The 20,663-nt window shown below is 41.9% G+C and overlaps 1 protein-coding gene across 4 annotated transcripts in view; it reads left to right on the forward strand.

Annotated features, from left to right (window-relative positions):
* Window positions 1–20,663, forward strand: part of PDK3 (pyruvate dehydrogenase kinase 3) — a 68,727-nt gene that overhangs the window by 32,408 nt on the left and 15,656 nt on the right. For all 4 annotated transcript variants that reach the window (XM_045050452.1, XM_045050453.1, XM_004000367.6 and 1 more), the window contains 3 exons: window positions 770–954; window positions 2,579–2,668; window positions 16,023–16,100. In XM_045050452.1, coding sequence (XP_044906387.1) covers window positions 770–954; window positions 2,579–2,668; window positions 16,023–16,100 — 353 coding nt within the window. The remainder of the gene's footprint in view (window positions 1–769; window positions 955–2,578; window positions 2,669–16,022; window positions 16,101–20,663) is intronic.

A 20,663-nucleotide genomic window follows, 5' to 3' on the forward strand; every position in this document is an offset into this window, starting at 1 on the left:
AATTGGGATGTGACTTAAATTGTTAGCCAGCTGTCCCAACTAATTTGATTATTTCCCTATCGACTTGGAACACCACTTCATAAATATGCTAAGTTTTTATGTACACAGACTTACTTGCCCTTGTGCCTTTTTCCAAGCTTTTTATTTGGTTCCATTGACTTGTCTTTCTATTCTTAGTTACCACTCTTAGTACATATTTTCCCCTCTGTATCTTTATAGTAATATACCATAATACTTGTAGGTTTGTTTTAATTGCCTTTGTTCTATCTATATTTTGTCGCTCTGTTTTACTGCTATGAGAAATTCATTTCAAAATTTTACTCTTAAGAAATTTCGCGTTGTTTATTCATGGAAGCTGTTGCTTTGAGACTTTATAATAAATCCTTGGAGATATGGGGAGACTGTCCTCATGTTGTCAGAAGAAATATTAATATGTTCTGCAGTTATTCACCAAAAATTTATAGAACCTGTATTATATGTGATTGCTTTTCCAGAAAGTCACCGGGTTACTAAAAAGATCTTTGAGCATTTTTTTTTTAACTAGAACCTCTTACTTTTTATGTCTTTGAAAGAATTTCGATAGAAAGTTTCACGCAAAAACTTGGGTAATAGTTTAGTTTCTCATGAATATTTCCTTGTAGCCTATAATGATTATGTCTCTACTTAAAAAAATATCAGCACATAGAAAATCCAGAGACAGAGCTAGGAAGTTCTTGCATCAGCCCATGAAATATAAAGACTGACCTCTTTTTGTTTCCCTCCTACACAGCTTTCTGCAAGTTCTGATTAAAGTCAGAAATAGACACAATGATGTGGTTCCTACAATGGCACAAGGAGTGATTGAATACAAGGAGAAATTTGGGTTTGATCCGTTCATTAGCAGTAACATCCAGTATTTTCTGGATCGGTTCTATACCAACCGCATCTCTTTCCGCATGCTTATTAACCAGCACAGTAAGTTGTGGTTTTGGTCCACTTTTGAATGGGTACCCAGAGTGATTTCTCCCCAGTGTTTTCCTGTTGCTTGATTTAGAATGTACTGATCTGCATTTTTGTATGTAGAAATTTCATTTCTAGTTTCTCCCAAGTAAATCCTGTCTGTTAAAAAGCTATTCTTTAGCATTCTTTGTTAAAAGAGACCCTTGAAATTTGATGCTCATATTAGAGACTGGAACTCTGCTCGCCCTTTAAGCCTCTGCCATTACCTTCCTAGTGAAGGCATCGCACTGCTTGGATGTGTCCCTGGGAGGACGCTCCGAGAGGATGTTTTACTCGGGATGTTACGTGGTCTCCTTGTTGGTTTTAAAAACATTGATCCTGGGAATATTAAATTGGCATTATGACAGCCTGAGGCAATTGATCTTTAATTTCACAGTGACCACTGAAATCAGATTAAGTGAATTGTGAAACCATAATCTCTTGCAGAGTTTTAGTCCCCTCACCAGGATGATAAGCAGATAAGAAAAAAAACAAATTCTTGCCACAAAAAACTTTTGGGCTCGTTTTCAGCCTTGTTTCTTTGCCTGATTTCATGATTGTTACGAAAAAGCACCTCCATGTCTAGGGTCTAAATCACCCTCTTTGCTGAAGCAGAACATAGGCAGAACATCTTTACTAATTTGTTTGGATAAGTGAATGTTAAATAATTAATACATGTGGGTTGGTCCCAAATGAATATCTTTTAAAAATAGGAATGTATAACAATTTATAGGAAATTTAAATGAAAAAACAACCTAGTTACTATTGATTTAAACTACTTACATGATTTGTGACCTACTGTGTCTGTGTACGTGTACATGTACATGTTTTTGGGTCATTGATTAAGCAAGGTTGTGCCCCTCTTTCTTCCACTTGATCAGTTGGAACTATAGGTTTTGGCCTAATGCCCTTATTTGTCATTTTTCATAATTTAAAACCTCCCCTGCTTTATTTAAGCATTTGCTTTTGTGGAATCCAAGTTATCCCCAATTTCTGTCCAATTTGAAAATACACCTATAAACATTTGGATTTAGATGACTTTTTTCTTGAGGGCTCCTTTTGGCTTTTATTCAGGAGTAAAATTTCACAGATGTTGTGTGTTGTGAAACTGTTTGAATGTACTTTTAAAAATGAGCAAAAAAAAAATACTTGAATGGATACTATTCGTGTAGACTGCTCTGGAGAACAATCTCTGTTACGGAGGCACTTGAGGTGCTCACAGCAAAGATACTTTGCAAGCCTGCACCGACAGGGCAGTCTGCGGTTTCTAAATATGTTGTGAATATTGGAATCACTGTCTGGAGTGGTATGGAGAAGGTGGGTGAACTTGGCTAAGGATGAAAATAACTTTTTCCTCCATGTCACATTGGGTCAGGGAGAAAAGGGTTGGACAGCTGGCACATGTCACTGCTTTCGGACCCACTCATAGCACCCGGCGGTCCAGTGGAGCCAATCAGCCACCATTATATGTGTTCTGTCGCTTTAAGTCAGTGCGGATGCTAAAATGATTCTTAAAAACAAGACAATCCTTTTACAGCTTGTAAGCCTACAGTTGCCTGCTTTGCTTTTAATCTCTCCCTTCCCTTTTGTGTTTGTTTAGCTCTTCTGTTTGGTGGTGATACTAATCCGGCTCATCCTAAACACATAGGAAGTATCGATCCCACCTGTAATGTGGCTGACGTAGTGAAAGGTAAGGAGACCACTATCGTGTTAGTGATTGGAGTTCAAATAGGATTGTGGTCTCATTGAGGCAACCCTAGCGTTATGGTGCTAAGTTCTTGGCTCATTCATCGGGCTGGGCCCAAGCCACTTGTGCCAAATATGTGACAGTTCAGGAAAAGATGGATAATTAGCACTGTTCGAAATGGGAGTTTCTACCTCATTGACTGGAGTTTTACGTATAGTTTTATCTTAAACACTGAACTGTTGCGTAGCTTAAGTAGCATTCTAAGTTTGGATTGCTACCAGTACCTGAAACTTCCAGGAAATATAAATCCGTGTTATAAAATTCAGCTGAATTCACAGGTTTGTAACATCTCAACATCCTTTTGATGTGCACCCCAGGTTCAGGCATCTGTGTGGCACGTGAACTTCATGGGTTCACTGGCCATCCACCCAGACACCCTTCTAGTAGCCTCAGGGTAGAATGGAGCCCTGCAGCCATACGTCCTAGGACCCAGGCACTTGTAATTTGAACAGCAGTTTCCTCGTTGTTCATTTAAGATAAATGTTACCTCCACAAAGCCTTACTTGTTTTAAGTGACCCACCTGCCTGGACCTTTTCAATTTTTTTTCAATGTTATGGTTACTCTGTGCAGCCTCAGATCCCCAAACTGCTCCTTCCCAAAGATTATATCTCCTACTGTGGCCCTCCTCTTTTTCCCCTAAACATGCACAAGTTTTCATGGCCACAGTCCTCCCCGTTTTTCATCAAGGAGCTTAGTTGCTCTTTTTCTAAACTGTGTAGCTAAGTGGGAGGCAGAAGAAGGCCTTGTCTTCTTGGCCAAGCTCTCAAGCCCACCTCAAGCAGAGTGACCTTTGCTGTTTGAGCTTAGAGGGGCGAGGTAGATGGCCTAACAGGTGCAGCCTCCGCAGTGGGGGAGCAGACCAGACCTTTAGCAGCGATAGGTAAGGAAGATCTGTGCCGTTTGCATAGCCTGGGTGTTGCTAAACCCAGGGAGGGGGACCCCGGCATGGTGGCCTTAGCACACCCAAGGATCATTGAGCTGTTCTGGCCTCTGTTTACTTAGGACACATTCATTCAAATGATGTCAGTTATAAGGTGAATATAGGCCCAGCCTCAGCTCCCTAGGAATCCTATAGGTTGCTCACTCACAAGATAACCCTGTGGTTGATCATGATCTCTGCAGGCCCCAGGGTAGAAGGGGAGCAGGATCGGTCTTGTCCTGGCTTGTGTTCATCAGACCCTAGCCCACTGGCTTTTACGAATCAGAAAGCCTGGTTCAGATAGTTGCCCACTTGTAGAGAAAAAGGCACAAATCCAGAAAGCACAGGAACTTGATTATGTACTGAATATATGCCTTTTCTTTCGAACTATAAGCATTTGTGTTTTACATTGGTTTTGTGACTCATATTGAATTTAGCGTATGCCCATAAGATGGTCAATAGACATTCCTTGTTTTGACAAATTTTAATCCTTTTGATAATTTACTATTTTAAAACCCACTTTATTGAGGTAGAATTCTCATACTGTACAATTGACCTATTTAAAGTATACACACGATTCAGTGGTTTTTAGCACAGGTGCAGAGTTGTGAATTCATCACCACAGTCAGCCTCACATTTTCATCACGGAAATAAATTCCATGACCATTGGCAATCGTCTCCTTCCACCCAGCCCTAGGCAGCTACGGGTCTACTTTCTCTCTATAGACTTGCTATTCTGGACACTTTCGTAAGTGGCATCACACAACATGCGGCCTTTTGTGTCTGGCTTCTTTCACTGAGCAGAATGTTTTCAAGGCTCGTCCACATCGCATGTGGGTCAGTACTTTATTCCGTCTTACAGCTGAGTAATGGTCCAGTGGATGGATATACTACCTTTTGTTTATTCATCAGTTGGTGGACATTTGGGTTAGCTGGGCACCCTTGAACGTGTTAGGTAATCTCTTCGGGCCTCAGTTTCTTCATCTGTAAAATGGTGCTGTTGGTAAGTCATCTTTGTCATAGGGTTAAATGAGTTGATCTAGAGAGAGCTCCTAAAGCAGGGCTCTCACCCGGCAGGGACTGTAGGCACGTTTCCCAGGAGTAGTCCTTGGGTCTCGTACAAGTCATTTGGCTTCTCGTTTATACCGTCAATTATATAATAGATTGGCACCTTTTACTTTCCTTTCTGGCGTAAGCTGTGAAATATTTATAAAAGTCATTTAGGACATGTATAAGACAGTTGGATATTTGACATTGAAGAAATACTGTTGTTTTTACATGTGGTATTATGTTGTGATTATGTTTTTTAAAAGAGTCCTAGCTTCTAGAAAGGTATCTTTGAAATATCGCACGTGATATAAAATGACATGTGAGTTTTGCTTCAGAATTGCAGCAGAAAAGACTGACGTGTGTTGAACACCGCTGAATGTAGTAATGGGTACGTCAGGGTTTATTATAGTGTGATCTGTACTTTGGCATATGCTGGCCATTATTCACAATCAACTTGTAGAAAACAGACTCACGTTTATCATCTCATTGTTTCTTGGCAGTCTTTCATTAATTTTCAGAGAGATTTAAACCGCGAATCAATACAGTTAGATAAGTAACAGACTTCTAGGCAACTGGTAGCGCTTCTCAGAGCAGAGGGAGGAAGCGGCGCTAACGTGAGTCAGTTCGTAAGAGAGGATGAGGACGAGCCCGCTGCCCTGGACTCTTCAGGTGAAAAGAACCTGTGGGTTCGCGGCACTTACTGACTGCGCTGCTCTTCCCTGGCCTGTTCCATGCTCCCCGGTCCCGGCCTTCCTCGTACTTCGTTGGTCCCTCTAACTGCGCTGCAAATTTCTCAACGGCTGGAATTGATCGTCTCTGCTTTCGCATCACTCCTAGGGACAGAAGTTTTGCACTGAAAACTAGCTGAAGAGATGTGCAAAGCGGTTCAGTTGATACTTGAGAGACAGAAAGTAGATGTTTATGCCTCCGGTCTACCTCACGGCTCCACTTCCTTTGTCCTTTGTGGGCACGGTCTGACCGTGGGCCAGATAGGTCCCTTCCCCGCCCCCTCCCGTGCTTACTCACAGCTCTGGCTCCACTCTCTCTCCTGCCCTTCTCCACTTTGTACCCAGTGGCACCACTGCTGTACTGTGAATAAAGCTTACTGTGTCCTCATTTAATCATTTCTGCCGCTTGTGGGCATGACTTAGAGCCTGGATTCCTGGCGATGCCAGTGCCTAGGAAAATCATCCCCCGCTACCCTCCATGCCCTTCTGCCACTCGCATTGCCGCTTCCCCCAGCACACGTTCGCTCCCGTGGCCAGGAGGAAGGGCTCGCGTGTTCCCCGCTCCTACTTTATCTTTTAAACCAGATTTTGCATTTTTTCGACAGCCTCTTCCCTTAAGGAAGCCAGCAGCGGAGCGTGGTTTCAGATTCTGAAAGTGCAGAAATACATCAAGCTACATTCACACAATCGACTCTTCTGCCACCTTCGTTCCCTTCGCAAATCATGCCTCCTGGTCCCCACGGCACGCTGAGTATGCTCGTGCATGCTCTGTAGAATGCTCTTATGCTCCTTCCACCTGGTGAGGTGGATGCTTACTAAGGGCCACTTACTTGTCCTCAAACCATTGGTATAAGTTTTCCACCTGTTGTGACTCCATAATTTATATAAATATTATGTAAACTGAAGAAATACGAGTAGAAAAAAGATTTCTCTCCATTAAAATCAAGTTGAATGCTTCGGAAAGACTTGATAAAGAAGAGTCTCTTAAAAATGTAATGAAGTGACAGGGAACAGATAACTCTTAGGTTACAGGGCAGCACTGAGGAAAAATCGCAGAAGGAACCTGAACTCACATTGCTTCACAGGTATCTTTACCTTTAGTAGACTTTCAAGGAGTAGGAGTTGGAATTCATAGATACGTGTGGTGTTACTTACCTGAGAAAGATGACCTAGAGCCCAAAACCGATCCATATGGAACGAAGAGGCTTTGGCCTTCCATGGAAAGGTTGGCGGGGGAGTAATTGTATATTCAAACGTGCAGTCGAACTTAACGTTTATGATAATAGTTCTACTTTAGGGCTTCCCACGTTATCGAGCGTTTTTGTTGGTCATCCAGCTCGTGTTCGCAGTTGGGTCAGTTAAGAGGACTAATGCCATATTCGCAAAATACTAAAAAGTGCTCATTGAAGGAAGTTCAGAAAAGGAGGGCAGGAGTAAAGAGAATAAAAATGACCCATTTTTGTAACTCAGTGAGAACATTGTTTTATACATTTGAGCTCATACCACATTTACAGATGAGTATGCAGTCACAAATACGGTGAGCGATCCTTGTCTCTACAAGATCCATTGTATTTGTCTGTTTCATCTTGTCCAGCGTGAGTGCCCATCACTCATGACCTTCCTGGATGAACTGAACATCTGACAGCATAGCCTCTGCTCCGTCCTCTGTATCAGTATGGTTGGAGTCCTTCCTATATCTCATCTGCTGTACTCATCATCTCTGTATACGAATGGTTTTTCCAGCCCAGTGTGTATGGTCTTTATTCCTCACTGGGGTATTGGCCTTAAATCAGGTACCTTTCCTACTGTGGCGAAATGGACTGGGCAACCTAGAAGGAAACCTGAAGGTCTCTTCTCCCTGTGGACTAAAGCCAATCTTAACAGTCACCTCCCGTTTCATTCCCTCTGGGCCCTCCTCTCAATTCTCTGAGTGTCAGAACACCTGAGCCCAGGCTCTTTCTGGCTCAAAATAAGACTGAGAGAGAACGAACAAAGCAGAGAGCACCAGCGGTCAAAAGACCTGGAAGTTTTTCTGGGTTTTCTAGCAAAAAGGCCCCGGAGTCTCTCTAATGATGAGAAGGTCTCAAAGGGCTCACGTGTCACAGCCAGTCCCAGTATTCCTGGGAACTGTCAGAGAGTGGAAGAAAGTTGTGTCTGTGTCTTTGGACTCTTAGCGAAGTCTTACTGCTCCCTTCCTCTTTCTCGAGTAGCTGGTATTTTTTTCATTGCCTTTTGGCCTTCTCACATCCTATGAGACTTCTCAGGTTTTTTGGCCTTCTCACATCCTGTCTCAGTCTTGATTATTTTTGTGCTTCTGTTTTGTTTTAGGAAGCTTGATGTAGAGGAAGCAGGGGTTCCGGGTTTTAATGACAGCTCTACTCTTGATTTTCTCAGCTGTGAAGATCCTGCCCGAGTTCAGCACAGTCACATGTGAAGCCCACGTGACCTGGGCGTGCACACACATGCCTCTATATGCGCATGTGTTTCACAGCCTTACACAGCTCTAATGAACTAACAATGATACCATACTTAGGTCTCCTGAGACAGACCACAGGAACTACTTTTATGTAGAAGGGTAGGGACATTTTTATTTTTGACTGGATGGTTGTATAAATGTGTAAACGTGGGGTGTATCTTGCATAACACTGATCGAATGTGCAGAACATTGAAGCATGCCTCCTTGCTGCCTATTTAGCACATTAATATCTACCTTCGCCATCTGTAAATTATAGACTCGTGGTAGCGAATGCTGGAATTAGTGTTGTAAAGCTGTTCCTATTATCCTCTGGGAGGTGCCTTCCATTGTGACCCTTTCCTCTTCTTTCTTTGTTAAGAAACCAGGAAATAAAATGGAAAATCCTGTGGTAAGATCCTTTTAAAGGTACAGACTTAAATACTTGGTACAAAAGTCAGCTTTCACAGTGATGTTAGTTTGCCTGTGTTGTTGCTACATGCCATTATTGCTTAGCATAATAGCATACAAGTGGTATCTTGAGAGCATGTCATTATTCTGGTTCAGAGATAATGTCTTACGCTCTCACTTAGGGCTCTTGAGGTTGCAGGTAACAGAGGCCCGCTCATGTTAGCACAAGAAACCGATACGTTAAAAGAATCTAGTAGTGGGGACGCCTGGGTGGCTCAATCGGTTAAGCCTCTCACTTTGGCTCAGGTCATGATCTCACAGCTCGTGAGTTCGGGCCCCGTGTCAGGCTCTGCGCTGACAGTGAGGAGCCTGCTTGGGATTCTCTCTCTCTACCTCTCCCCCACTCATGCTGTCCCTCTCGCCCGCCCTCTCTCTCTCTCTCTCTCTCTCAAAATGAATAAACTTAAAAAAAAAAAAAGAATCTAGTAGGTCCCATGATAATCCGAGGACAGGAAGCGCTTCACAGTTGGAGCTACACTGGACCCGGGAAGCAGAAAACAAGGTTGTTTACTGTGTATCTTTGCAACTGAGGCTGCCAAGCCATGGCCCCTCTGCCTTTCTTTTAAATGTTTTTTTTTCTTTAATTTTTTTTAATGTTTGTTTATTTTTGAGAGAGAGAAAGAGACAGAGTGTGAGCAGGGGAGGGGCAGAGAGAGAGGGAGACACAGAATCCGAAGCAGGCTCCAGGCTCCGAGCTGTCAGCACAGAGCCCGACGTGGGGCTCAAACCCACGAACTGTGGATCATGACCTGAACCGAAGTCGGACGCTTAACCGACTGAGCCACTCAGGTGCCCCGGCCTCTCTGCCTTTCTCTCTTGTCTGTAGCCTTGACGCTTGTTTAGGGCAGCTCGTCTAAGGCATTGGTGGCCACCCCAGGCCCTCTAGGTCAGTCATGATAACTCTCAGCGTGTCCTTGTGTCTCCTGCCCTGCCTGTCTGTATCCTAATTTCTCAAAAAACGAATTTAGTTGGCCCAGTCCATCTTCTTGCCCACGACCGCAGATGTGAGGATTGTGACCAACCTGTAGGTTGGTCGCCCTCCAGTAGGCATTCTGCCCCCCACTAGTTGGCTGTGGCTGGGAGAGTGGGAGAAGGTCCAGTGCTTTCAAAAACCCTGGTTCCCACTCGGGATGGGTTTTGGGTAGAAGGATGGTAAACATACCTTACTAGAATCGCTTTATAGCTTACAAGGCTTCCTAAGAGCAGCATTATCTATGACTTTGTAATGCTTTATGGTCCTTTATGTTACTCTTCTGGCAGCGGCTTTTTAATCTTGAGCTTGACCGCTTTTTGTATCCTTTTAGACCCAAGTAAGGGACCGTGACACCTTCAGGTTTGTTTTTTCAGCACTCACTCAAATTTATCCTTGTTCAGCCTCTTGTAAGCAAATGATTATGTGTATTCGCGATAGAGGTTATTATTTGATAGCAGAATTCTGTGGTGAATTTTGAATAGGAAAGTCTTCTAATAAAAAAGTCTCATGAAATAACTTCCATAATCCATTAAATTTTCCTGTATGCTTTTTAAAAAACTAATTCCTTGTTACATTGAATCTGTTCAACTACTTGCTGTGTGAACCTTTTAAAATTTTTTTGTTTCTTAAATGTTTGTTCTGAGAGAGTGAGAGAGAGCTAGAGAGAGCATGAGTGGGGAAGGGTCAGAGAGAGAGAGAGACAGAGAGATACAGAGAGAGGCAGAGAGAGGCAGAGAGATAGAATCCCAAGCAGGCTCTGCACTGACAGTGGGGCACGACGACCTGGGGCTTGATCCCATGAACCGTGAGATCACGACCTGAGCTGAAATCAGGAGTCGGATGCTTAACTGACTGAGCCACTCAGGTGCCCCTTAACCCTGCCTACCCTTTTAAATAAAATATGTTTAGTCTTGTGTGTTTAGAGTTTGGGTTGCCTGGGAAAGTATATATGTGCCACACCCACAGTTTTGTTAGTTACTTTATGATCAATACTTTATTTTCCTTGAGAACAGATATTTTAAAACAATGGATAGCACCTAGGTTCAGTGACAGCAGTAGTGATTTCCTGATACTTCCTTTTAAAGATTGGTAGTAAATGCTAGACAAAATATATTGCTGATAAATGTGATTTAGTAAATTATCATACATAAAATTTGGGGTTTCTTTATTTTAGAGCAAGTGCGCAGGTGGGGGAGAGGGGCACCAGGGGGAGGAAGGGATAGAGAGGTGGGGGGGGGGGATACTCAAGCAGGCTCTACGTCAGCACAGAGCCCGATGTGGGGCTCGATCCCACAACCCAGGGATCATGACCTGAGCTGAAGTTGAGAGTCGGACAGTCAGCCGACTGAGCCACCCTGGTGCCCCTAAAATTTTGGTTTCTAATTAAAAAAAAATAGAAGTCTTATTAGGAAGCTTATTGTAAATAGAACTTACATTTTACTCGAGAATAAAGGAAATGGATTAATAAACCAGTAGTTGAATTTTGGTTATGTTGTTTTAAAGCTTTTTCATTTTTACATTGTGTAACTTAAACAGATTTTTTTTGTTTCTCTATGCATGTGATGTCATGCACCCCCATACCCCATGATCATTCATGTCCTGAGAGGCAGTGACAGAATTAGCATGACCTAGCTTTGGCTTTCCAGCCACATCTAGCTTCTCTTCACAATTACTTGCTAACTTTTTTTTAAAATGTGGGTTCCCAGGGGTGCCTGGGTGGCTTCGTTAGTTAAACGTCCAATTCTTGATTTTGGCTCAGGTCATATCTCATGGTTAGTGAGTTCAAGCCCTGCTTGGGATTCTCTCTCTCCCCCTCCCCCTCTCCCCCTCCCCCCCTCTCCCCCTCCCCCCTCTCCCCCTCCCCCTCTCCCCCTCTCCCCCCTCCCCCTCTCCCCCTCCCCCTCTCCCCCTCCCCCTCTCCCCCTCCCCCTCTCCCTCTTCCTCTCCCTCTCCCTTCCTCTCCCTTCCTCTCCCTCTCCCTCCCTCTCCCCCTCTCTCCCCCTCTCTCCCTTCCTCTCTCCCTTCCTTTCTCCCTCCCTCTCTCCCTCCCTCTCTCCTTCTCTCTCTCTCTCTCTCTCTCTCTCTCCCTCTTTCCCTCTCTCTCTCAAAATAAACGTTTAAAAAATAAAAATAAAATATGGATTCCCAGGCCTCAATATGGACCAACTGTATCATAATCTCCAGGGGTACGTTTATAATGTGTACTTTTTTTTTTTAACTTGGTAATGAATTCTGCATACAGCCAGGTTTGGAAAACACTCTGGACCTCTGGTTCCCAGTCTGACCAAAAAGAACATCTGTCATCAGTGTAATTGACTACACTTTGAGAACTTTCTCATGGGCAGGAGGATTCTTCAACCTAAGGAATGCTTACTAGGCATGTTTGTGTCCATGGTATTATAATGTGTTATGGGAATTTATGAATATGAATATATGATTTTACCATTACTGCCCCACAAATACTTTTGGCTGGCTGGTGTATGTGAATCTTATTGTAATGTCTTGAGTTTTTCAGGATCATGATGCATTTCTCCTTCCTTCCTTCCTTCCTTCCTTCCTTCCTTCCTTCCTTCCTTCCTTCCTTCCTTCCTTCCTTCCTTCCTTCCTTCTTTTTGTTTTTTTTTGTTTTTTTTAAGTAAGCTGTAGTCCCAACATGGGGCTTGAACTCACGGCCCCGAGATCAAGAGTCACATGCTCTCCCAACTGACCCAGCCAGGTGCCTCCATAATGGAGTTTTTAATTACAGCATCGATACACTGTAATTAGTAGTAGGGTTTAAAAATCCTTATTCACATGTGGTTTTAGGAATCATACTGTGTCTTTGAGTTTCAAGTTGACTGGTTCTTTCTGGGCTCTATCATCTTGCCCATGTTATATTTACATAATACCTTTTCTGAATAATGCTGTTATAATCTCATGCTCCTGGCCAAGCTAATGCCATGAGGAACTAGCACATTTAGTGGGACTGGGTTCTTTTCTATCTATAGTGGATGGAAGAACGATGTTTAAACATCTTTAAAGGTGTCCTATACTTGAAGGAGTTGTTTTGTGGAGGTGTGTCGGCTCTGTATGTGGTTAACGAAGCTCCATTTTCAGATTTCATTATTCATTGGTTTAAAGAAAGTGGCCTTCGAGGCTCTCGGTCGGCTCTGTGCTCTCATGTCACTAGGTGGAGATATAGCATTGTTGAGTGGTGTAGCCAAAGCAAAGAGGGAGTGTTGATTTCTTATCTTTTTATGAAACTACTTTACAGATGTTTGATGAGGTTTCTTACACTCTAGGAAAAAACTTGTGAGTTTAGTATAATTCCAAATTTTCATTTTCTTTTATTAGAGTTTAAATTCAATGCTACTTTAACGTCTCTTTTCACACTGATCAACTCTTCATTTTAAAAATACTTTTCTCCTCTTACTAACATTTCAATTGGCTGTCCCTCATTATTTCATCTTGTCATAGTTATTCCAGTGTCCGTATTTGTGATTCTTTACAGAGGTTTGATTCTAAAAGTTTAGTAATTAGAATTTTTACTCTGAGGTCAAATATTATGTAAAATTTTAATTGGGTAGCAATATGAGGTAAATGAACCAAGCTTTTTGGTCGGAACATACCTGAATCTTTATATTATTTTCGGTTGACAATGTTAAATTTTAACATACTTAAATTCTGTAGGCGTTATTTCCCCCCTCCCCTTTTCTTCCTTCCTTCCCTCTTTCTCTTACCTCTTGAATCTTAAACAAGTATCCACTCTATGCACAGTATTGATGTGAGGAATATGAAAAAAGCACAAGCCTGTCTCCAAAGAGCTGGTGTCCAGGTGAGAATATTGCAAATGCACCTATGAAGCGTTTTAAAGTAATCTGAGTATCTGATCTTTAGAAATTGTGAAGGTGAACTTTAAAAAAATGTCACTTTGGAAAAGATTCTGGCTGTGCCTCAAATGTTTAAACATTGTGATACCTTGTGACCATGCAGTTTTCCTCTCCTGGGTATATACCCAAGGGAAATGAAAACATATGTTTACAAAAAACACTTGGACGTGAATGTTCATGGCAGCATTATTCATAATAGCCAAAAAGGGGAAACAATCCAGATGTCCCTCAACAAATGAATGGAGAAACAAAATGTGTTTGTGTACAGTGTAACACTGTTCAGCAATGAGAAGGAATAAAGTACTGCTAGACGCTGCAACATGGGTGACCCCTGAAAACATTCTGCTCCGTGAAAGAAGCTAGGCACCAAAGGCCACGTATTGTGTGATTCCACTTATGTAAAGTGTCCAGAATAGCAAGTCTATAGAGAGAAAGTAGACCCGTGGCTGCCTAGGGCTGGGTGGAGGGAGACGATTGCCCGTGGTCATGGAGTTTATTTCCCTGGTGATGAAAATGTGAAGTTGATCGTGCGGACGGATGCGTAGCACTGAAAATACACTAAAAACCACGGAATTGTGTATATGCTTTAAATGGGTGACTTATGTGGATATGAGAATTGTATCTCAGTGAAGCTGTTTTTTAAATGTTTATTTCTTATTTTGAGAGAGACAGTGCGAGCAGGGAAGGGGCAGAGACAGGGAGAGAAAGAGAATCCCAAGCAGCTCCGCACTGTCAGCGCAGAGCCCGACGTGGGGTTCAAACCCGTGAAGCATGAGATCATGACCTGAGCTGAACCCAAGACTCGGACACTTAACCAACTGAGCCACCTAGGCACCCCTCAGTAAAGCTGTTTTTAAAATAAATTATCAAAAGGCTTAAAATTTATCAAAGGAAGGAATATGTATTGACCATCTAATAGATATATACTAAGTTCTGTATGGGTTACAAACCACCTGGAAAACACAAACCCTGACCTCAGATTGTTTATAGTTCAAGAGAAAAGCCACCCATGCAGTCTGTAATAATGCACTTTTGCTTTCTGAATGTTTTCCATCTTTTGAGATCTAACTGCCTGAATTCTGTTCCAGCTATTTCTTTAATAGCCCAGATCTTCTTACCCTGTGTCTTTTTTTTCCTTTTAGAAGTGAACTCTTGTTCCTCAGACTTTGATAAATACCAGCCCCACTGTGTTACCTTTAAGTAACTTAAAGGACCTTTTTAAGCTATGGTAGTGTCCCCGGTAACTTAGAGTGTGTGGCCCATGGAAATCCCTTCTTCCAGCAAATACTTACTGATAATTCATTACAAATAATTGGCACATCTTAAGACTTTGGGCAGTATTATTTTTTAAAAAGATTATTTTAAAATCCTTTTTATTTCAGTTCATGAACCAACACTGGTATATTATTATTAATTAAAGCCTGTGGATTACATTCAGCCTCACTCTTTGTGTTGTGCTGTTCTGTTGCCTTTAACAAATGCATAATGTCATACACCCACCATTGCAGCACATACAGAATAGTTTCAGTGCCCTAAACACGCCCCATGCTCTACCTGTTCATCCCTGCCCTTCCTACCTCCCCCTGAACCTCCGAAAACCACCGACCGTTCTGTTGTCTCTATGGTTTTGCCTTTCCCGGAATGTCATTTAGTTTTTATTTTAACTGAAAATTTTTTTCGAAGTATAGCTGACATACAATGTTACATTAGTTTCAGGTGTACAGCATAGTGATTGAACAGTTCTATACATAACTCACTGTTCACCACAGTAAGTGTCGTCACCGTGCAAATCATACCCACAAAGAGATAGCACCTCACACCGGTCAGAATGGCTAGTGTCAAAACGACAAGAATAACAAGTGTTGGTGAGGATGTGGAGAAAAGGGAACCCTCCTGCACTCTTGGGGGAATGTATTTGGTCCAGGCACTATGGAAAACATTATGGAGGGTCCTCAGAAAACTAAAAATTGAAGTACCGTATGATCCAGTAATTCCACTTGGGGGTTTTTACCCAGGGGAAACAGAAACACTGATTCGAAGATATAGGCGCCCCTACGTTTATGGCAGCATTACTTACAGTAGCCAAGATACGGAAGCAACCCAAGTGTCTATCGATTGATAAGTGGATGAAGAAAAAGTGGTATCTACATACAATGGAATATTAGCCATAAAAAATGAGATCTTGTCATTTATGGCTATATGGATGGTCCTAGAGGGTATTGTGTTAAGTGAAATAAGTCAGACAGAGAAAGACAAATACCATATGATTTCATTTACCTATGGAATCTAAGCAACAAAACAAACGAACAAACAAACAGACTCACAAATACAGGGAACAAACTGGTGGTTGCCAGAAGGGCGGGTGGGTGGATAGGTGAAATTGGTGGAGAGGTACGATCTTCCAGTTAGAAAATAAGTAAGTCACGGAGATGAAAAGTACGGCCGAGGGAGTATAGTCAATAATAGTGTAACAACAAATCTCTTATGCTGCAATTTAGTCAGGTTGCATGGTGTTCAAAAGTACAGTTGATAAATTTTCGTGAAAAATGCCTTTTAGGAATATTTAAAAGTTAAATAAATGTATGGTTAGTAGACGACTGGCCATATTGTCATTAGTGCAGTATTTTGATACTTTTGTAGTCATTAAAACTTTAAAGGAAGAGAAATTTTGGTTCAGTCATAACAATTCTATTACAGCCAAAAAAGACTATTTTTTTTAAAAACACAATAATTCTAAATCCGTCTGGTTAGAAACTGCCCTGATTTTGTTTATGTATCTATATGTCTGTCTATCTGCCTGTGTCGAAAGCTAAACTCTTTTTTTCCCTTTACAGATGCATATGAAACCGCCAAGATGCTGTGTGAACAGTATTACCTGGTCGCCCCAGAGCTGGAAGTTGAAGAATTTAATGGTAAAAGAAAAATAATTTTAACCTTAAATGCAAGGAAGTTGACTAAATATCTGATACCTTAGCTACCTTTCAATGAGATCCTAAAAGTATGCTACTTTCTCCTCTTAGATCTTTTAAAACTTTTCTATCTCTTAGGTCACCTAGGTATATTGTTGTAAGGAGTTTTTGTACAGGAGTTTGTGATCTGTTAGAACTCAGAGTTCTTGGAACAGAAGTGATCAAGGTAGAAGATGCACAAACCTGTAAATAGGCAATTCTCAAAATAACAAATGCCAAGCAGTCACTAAACATACGGGAACGCGTTTAACTAGACTAATCAAAGAACAACAAACAAAAATAGAGAAATGTTGTCTTTCAAAGTGGCAGTGATTAAAACGTTGTGATGCTTTGAATTGGTGCCCAGAAAACTACTCTGTCACTCTGTCACCAACACTTACACATTTTGGGTAGAAGTTTAAATTGGTACAGCCTTTCTCAGAAAATGCTACTGGTGTCCTTTCTCTTGGCCTAGTAAATTAAATTTAGTAATGGTCTTATTCTTTGGTCTGGTAAATTAACCATCAGAAAATGTATTCTAAGAAAGTAAGGTGTGCACAGATGTACGTATAAGAATAATGATCACAGTGGTTTTCTTACACAGAAAAGTGAGAAAACAACCCAAGTTTTCCATACTAGAAGATTATTTAAATAAATTGTGGTACACTCATAAGATAGAACACTAAGCAGCCATTCAAAATAATGCTTTGAAAGAATATTGAGGGGCACTTGGGTGACTCATTCAGTTAAGCCTCCGACTTCGGCTCAGGTCATGATCTCACGGTTTTTGACTTCCAGCCTGGCCTCGGGCTGTCTGCTGTCAGCGCAGAGCCTGCTTCAGATCCTCTGTCCCCCTCTCCTTCTGCCCCTTCCCCATGCGTGTTCATGTGTGCTCTCTCTCTCTCTTTCAAAAAAAATTTTTTTTAAAAAAGAATATTGAATGTATGGGAAAAGATGAGCTTTTTAAACACAGCCTATCAAAGTTTGTAGTAGTGCAAGTTCATTGGAGAATATTTTGGAGGATTTATAGCCCCAAAATACAGCAGCTTTCTGGATAGTAGGGTCATGACTGATTGTTATCTTCGTCATAGGATTCTATACTTACTTACATGTTACCTTTATTTATTTGTTAGTTACAAAAGAGACATGCTCGTTGGAAAAATACAAACAATACAGAATGTAGAGTAAAAAGTGAGAGTCCTTTACTGTCTCGGGACTGTACCGAGCTTTGTTTTTTTTTACGTAAATGGGGTTGAAACTATACATGTGCTGTCACTGGTGTTTTTCACTTCCGCCTTGAAGATCTTTGCGTTTATTAATGGCATTTAGAGATTATCCACAGCGTAAACTGCCGTGATTTATTTAATCATCTACCGGTGAGTGAACATTTAGGATTTCTAATTTCCCCATATTCCTTGTAATGAGCGGTGCAGGGTGTGTGTGGGTCTGTATCTGGAGGGTGGGAAAATTTGTGAACACGTGGAAGTCTTTGTGTCAGTTGGGTTCCTAGAAGTGGAATGACTGATTCTTAGGGTGTGGGCACTTACAATTAAAGATAAACCCAGTTCCCTCTCAAACGTCTACCAAAAATGTATTTTACTTGCAATGAGGTCAAAACGTGGAAAGACTTGAGGCTGCCGTTTCAGGATATTCGCCCCTCCGTTCTTCCAGAACGTATGCAATCAAAGCTGCTTTCACAGTCTGTTGGGTTCTCCATATTTGTAGTCAATACACTGCCACAGCAGAAGGGACTTTGCTGGAGTATTCCCGAGTAGAAGCATCTCTGTATTCTCTCTCCTCCTCCTTACAGGCTGGGCAAGGCCTGACCTCACTGTACAGATTTCTGTTTGTCAAACACGGGACTTAAATTCGCAGGTGGTAACCAGCTGCTGTTTCGTGTGAATGGCAGCCTCACTCGCTGTAAAGGCCAGAGCATCGAGCCTGCTTTTGCTGATCCCGGGAGCCAGCCGTGTCCCCCGTTCCTTCTCAGTGAAGCGGTCACACTGGGCAGCACACCTCACCAGGAGAGGAGATTAATGACTGTTTTTAGCACTGTCTCATGCATGATTTTTGGAGCCACTCTTCCCATCTTTAAGAGAAATAAATGCTGGTGGTTATAGGCCACCTCTAGTTTCCTGTTGCTTTGGGTAATGTGTTTATGATTGCTCTTTATCATTTCCTGAATGTCAAAGTTCTTTGTGGGCATGGTTAAGGACTTCGCTTTAGCGCTCACAGGTTCTGCGTTAGAGATGCAGGTCAGAGGTCAGTGTTCAACCCCTTAATGGATGTTGTCACTTTATAGAGAGTGGGTGTTTCCCACAGCACGGTAGCTGCCTCAGTTTTTCCCGAAGATTTTTATCTGCCAGATCCAGATTCCCGTGGATTCATTGTTAGAGCCTGCACGAGCTAGCATAGCATCTTCTTTCTCGTTGCTTCCATTACCCACCGGGTGCCCTGAACAGCAGTCGATAACAGCACTGCCCTCTGCCCTGCACTTCAGAGCAGGGGACTGCCACCAACCTGAGAGAGCACTGTTGCTACGTGAGAATTTTGCCATTAGTGTGACCTATCATCTTTTTTTTTTTAATCTGAATTTTTGGGTGTTTTTCCTTTCCCAGTGTAGACCGCTGAGAAAGCAGTAAATAGGATGGTGGAGAACATACTTGGTGAACGGCATCAGGATTTACCACTCATCACTAGACTTCTGGGTATTGGGAGCCAGCTGTAATAAACTTTCTTTATTATCCATTTTGTAACTTAACAGGAGTATTAAAAAGAACAGAATTTTATTTATCTTACGTCAGGTTTCGGCTTTCCTTTTTTTAAAAACATATTTTAAAGTTTATTTATTTTGAGAGAGAGAGCAAGTGAGAGTGGGGGAGGGGCCAAGAGGGAGAGAGAGAATCCCAAGCAGGCTCTGCACTGTCAGCACAGAGCCCGATGCAGAGCTTGAACTCACGAGCCGCGAGATCATGACCTGAGCCGAAATCAAGAGTCAGACGCTTCACCGACTGAGCCATACAGGCACCCCAGGTTTCGGCTATTTCTGACTTGCCATGAAACCCATGTAGGTTTCTCCAAAGACAAGTAGCCATTTCATCATACTTGTTCTCATTTTAGCTTTCTGATTCTCCTGAGAAATCGCTTGCCAAAACATCAGGCAAAGAAACCTCTTTTCTTACCTGTTGTGAATCCTTGTGGTGAGGCAGTATGGCTCAGAGGAAGGATGTGAGCTTTGTAGCTAGCCAGACTGTGGGGACATGGATTCTGACTAGAGGTGGGGACTTCCTCATCTGTAAGATCACCTTGTGTGATGATAAAAGGTTGCTGTTTCGGGGCCTTAAATAAAGCACCAGACCCGGACTGGGTATTTTTAAAAGGGTGGTTACTGGAAGTCAGGGTTGACTTGGGAAGGCTAAGACTTACTACTTGCATTTCTTCACCATTTCTAGACCAGTCTCTCCTGTCAACAGTTTCATTTATAGCTTTGGGTTTGGTGGGCAACCTAAAAAGTTGACGTCCTACCACACGTGTCTTGTTATAAGAGAGTTTACAGAAAAGGTGTGTGTCCTGGGATCTTTGATTTCTAGTTTCCCCATATTGGATACTTTCGTGTGTAGTTTTGGTCCAGCGGTTCTGTACAGCAATCAAAAAGCCATTGCTGGTGGCCCTGTTAACACTGTAAAGTTAATTTTTTAGTAACGATACTAGCCAGCATTTATTGACTACTTAGTTGTGGCAGGCTCTGTGTAAACTAGTTACACAGATATGTACTGTGCCCATTTGACATATGGAATACCGAGGCCCAGCTGGTTTAAGTACCTATTAATGTATCTGTTACATGCCAGAATCAGGACTTGATCCCAGTATGACTTTGAACCACACCGTGTACTGTTTTTAATAGGCTTACCCATTGACTTTTGGACTTGATTAATCACCTCTAAGTGCCCAGCTACTTATTTTCTCTTAAATGCATTTCTTTCTGCTTAGCCTCTAGTTTTTCATTCTTATAGGAGAGAGAACAATCTGAAAAAAAAATCCTTTGTATCCTGTGTTAAGTTCTGTTGCTACTTATTAAATGTTGTTCCAACACACGGTATTTGGAGCAATGACTCTGCAGAATAGAGACTTGGCTAGTTCCTGAGTCTTGAGCATGAAAAACCTGGCCCATTTTTTCCCATTGACTTTTAAAAATGTGCCCTTAAATGGAAAATTCATATTGCATTTGTGTCTTATTTTAGAAAGTTAACAAGCATCTGTTAAAGGTCCACTACATAAAAGCCATTGGACCCAGGGTTAGGTAAGAGTCATGGACAAAAGCACTGGACATGGTCTTATAAGGAAGGAGAGACATCTAACCTGTTAATGTTCCCAAAGAAAATAGAAGTACAAGCAAGGGAGCAAGCCTACAGATGTTGATTCAACTGAAAAGAAAAAAAATATCAAAGAGTAGATTGGGAAAAAGATCTGGAGTGAAAAGATTGAATTCAGAAGGCTCTTTATATAACTGATCCTGCCTTTTGGTAC

The sequence above is a fragment of the Felis catus genome, chromosome X, assembly GCF_018350175.1.
Source record: "Felis catus isolate Fca126 chromosome X, F.catus_Fca126_mat1.0, whole genome shotgun sequence".
Lineage (NCBI taxonomy): Eukaryota > Metazoa > Chordata > Mammalia > Carnivora > Felidae > Felis > Felis catus.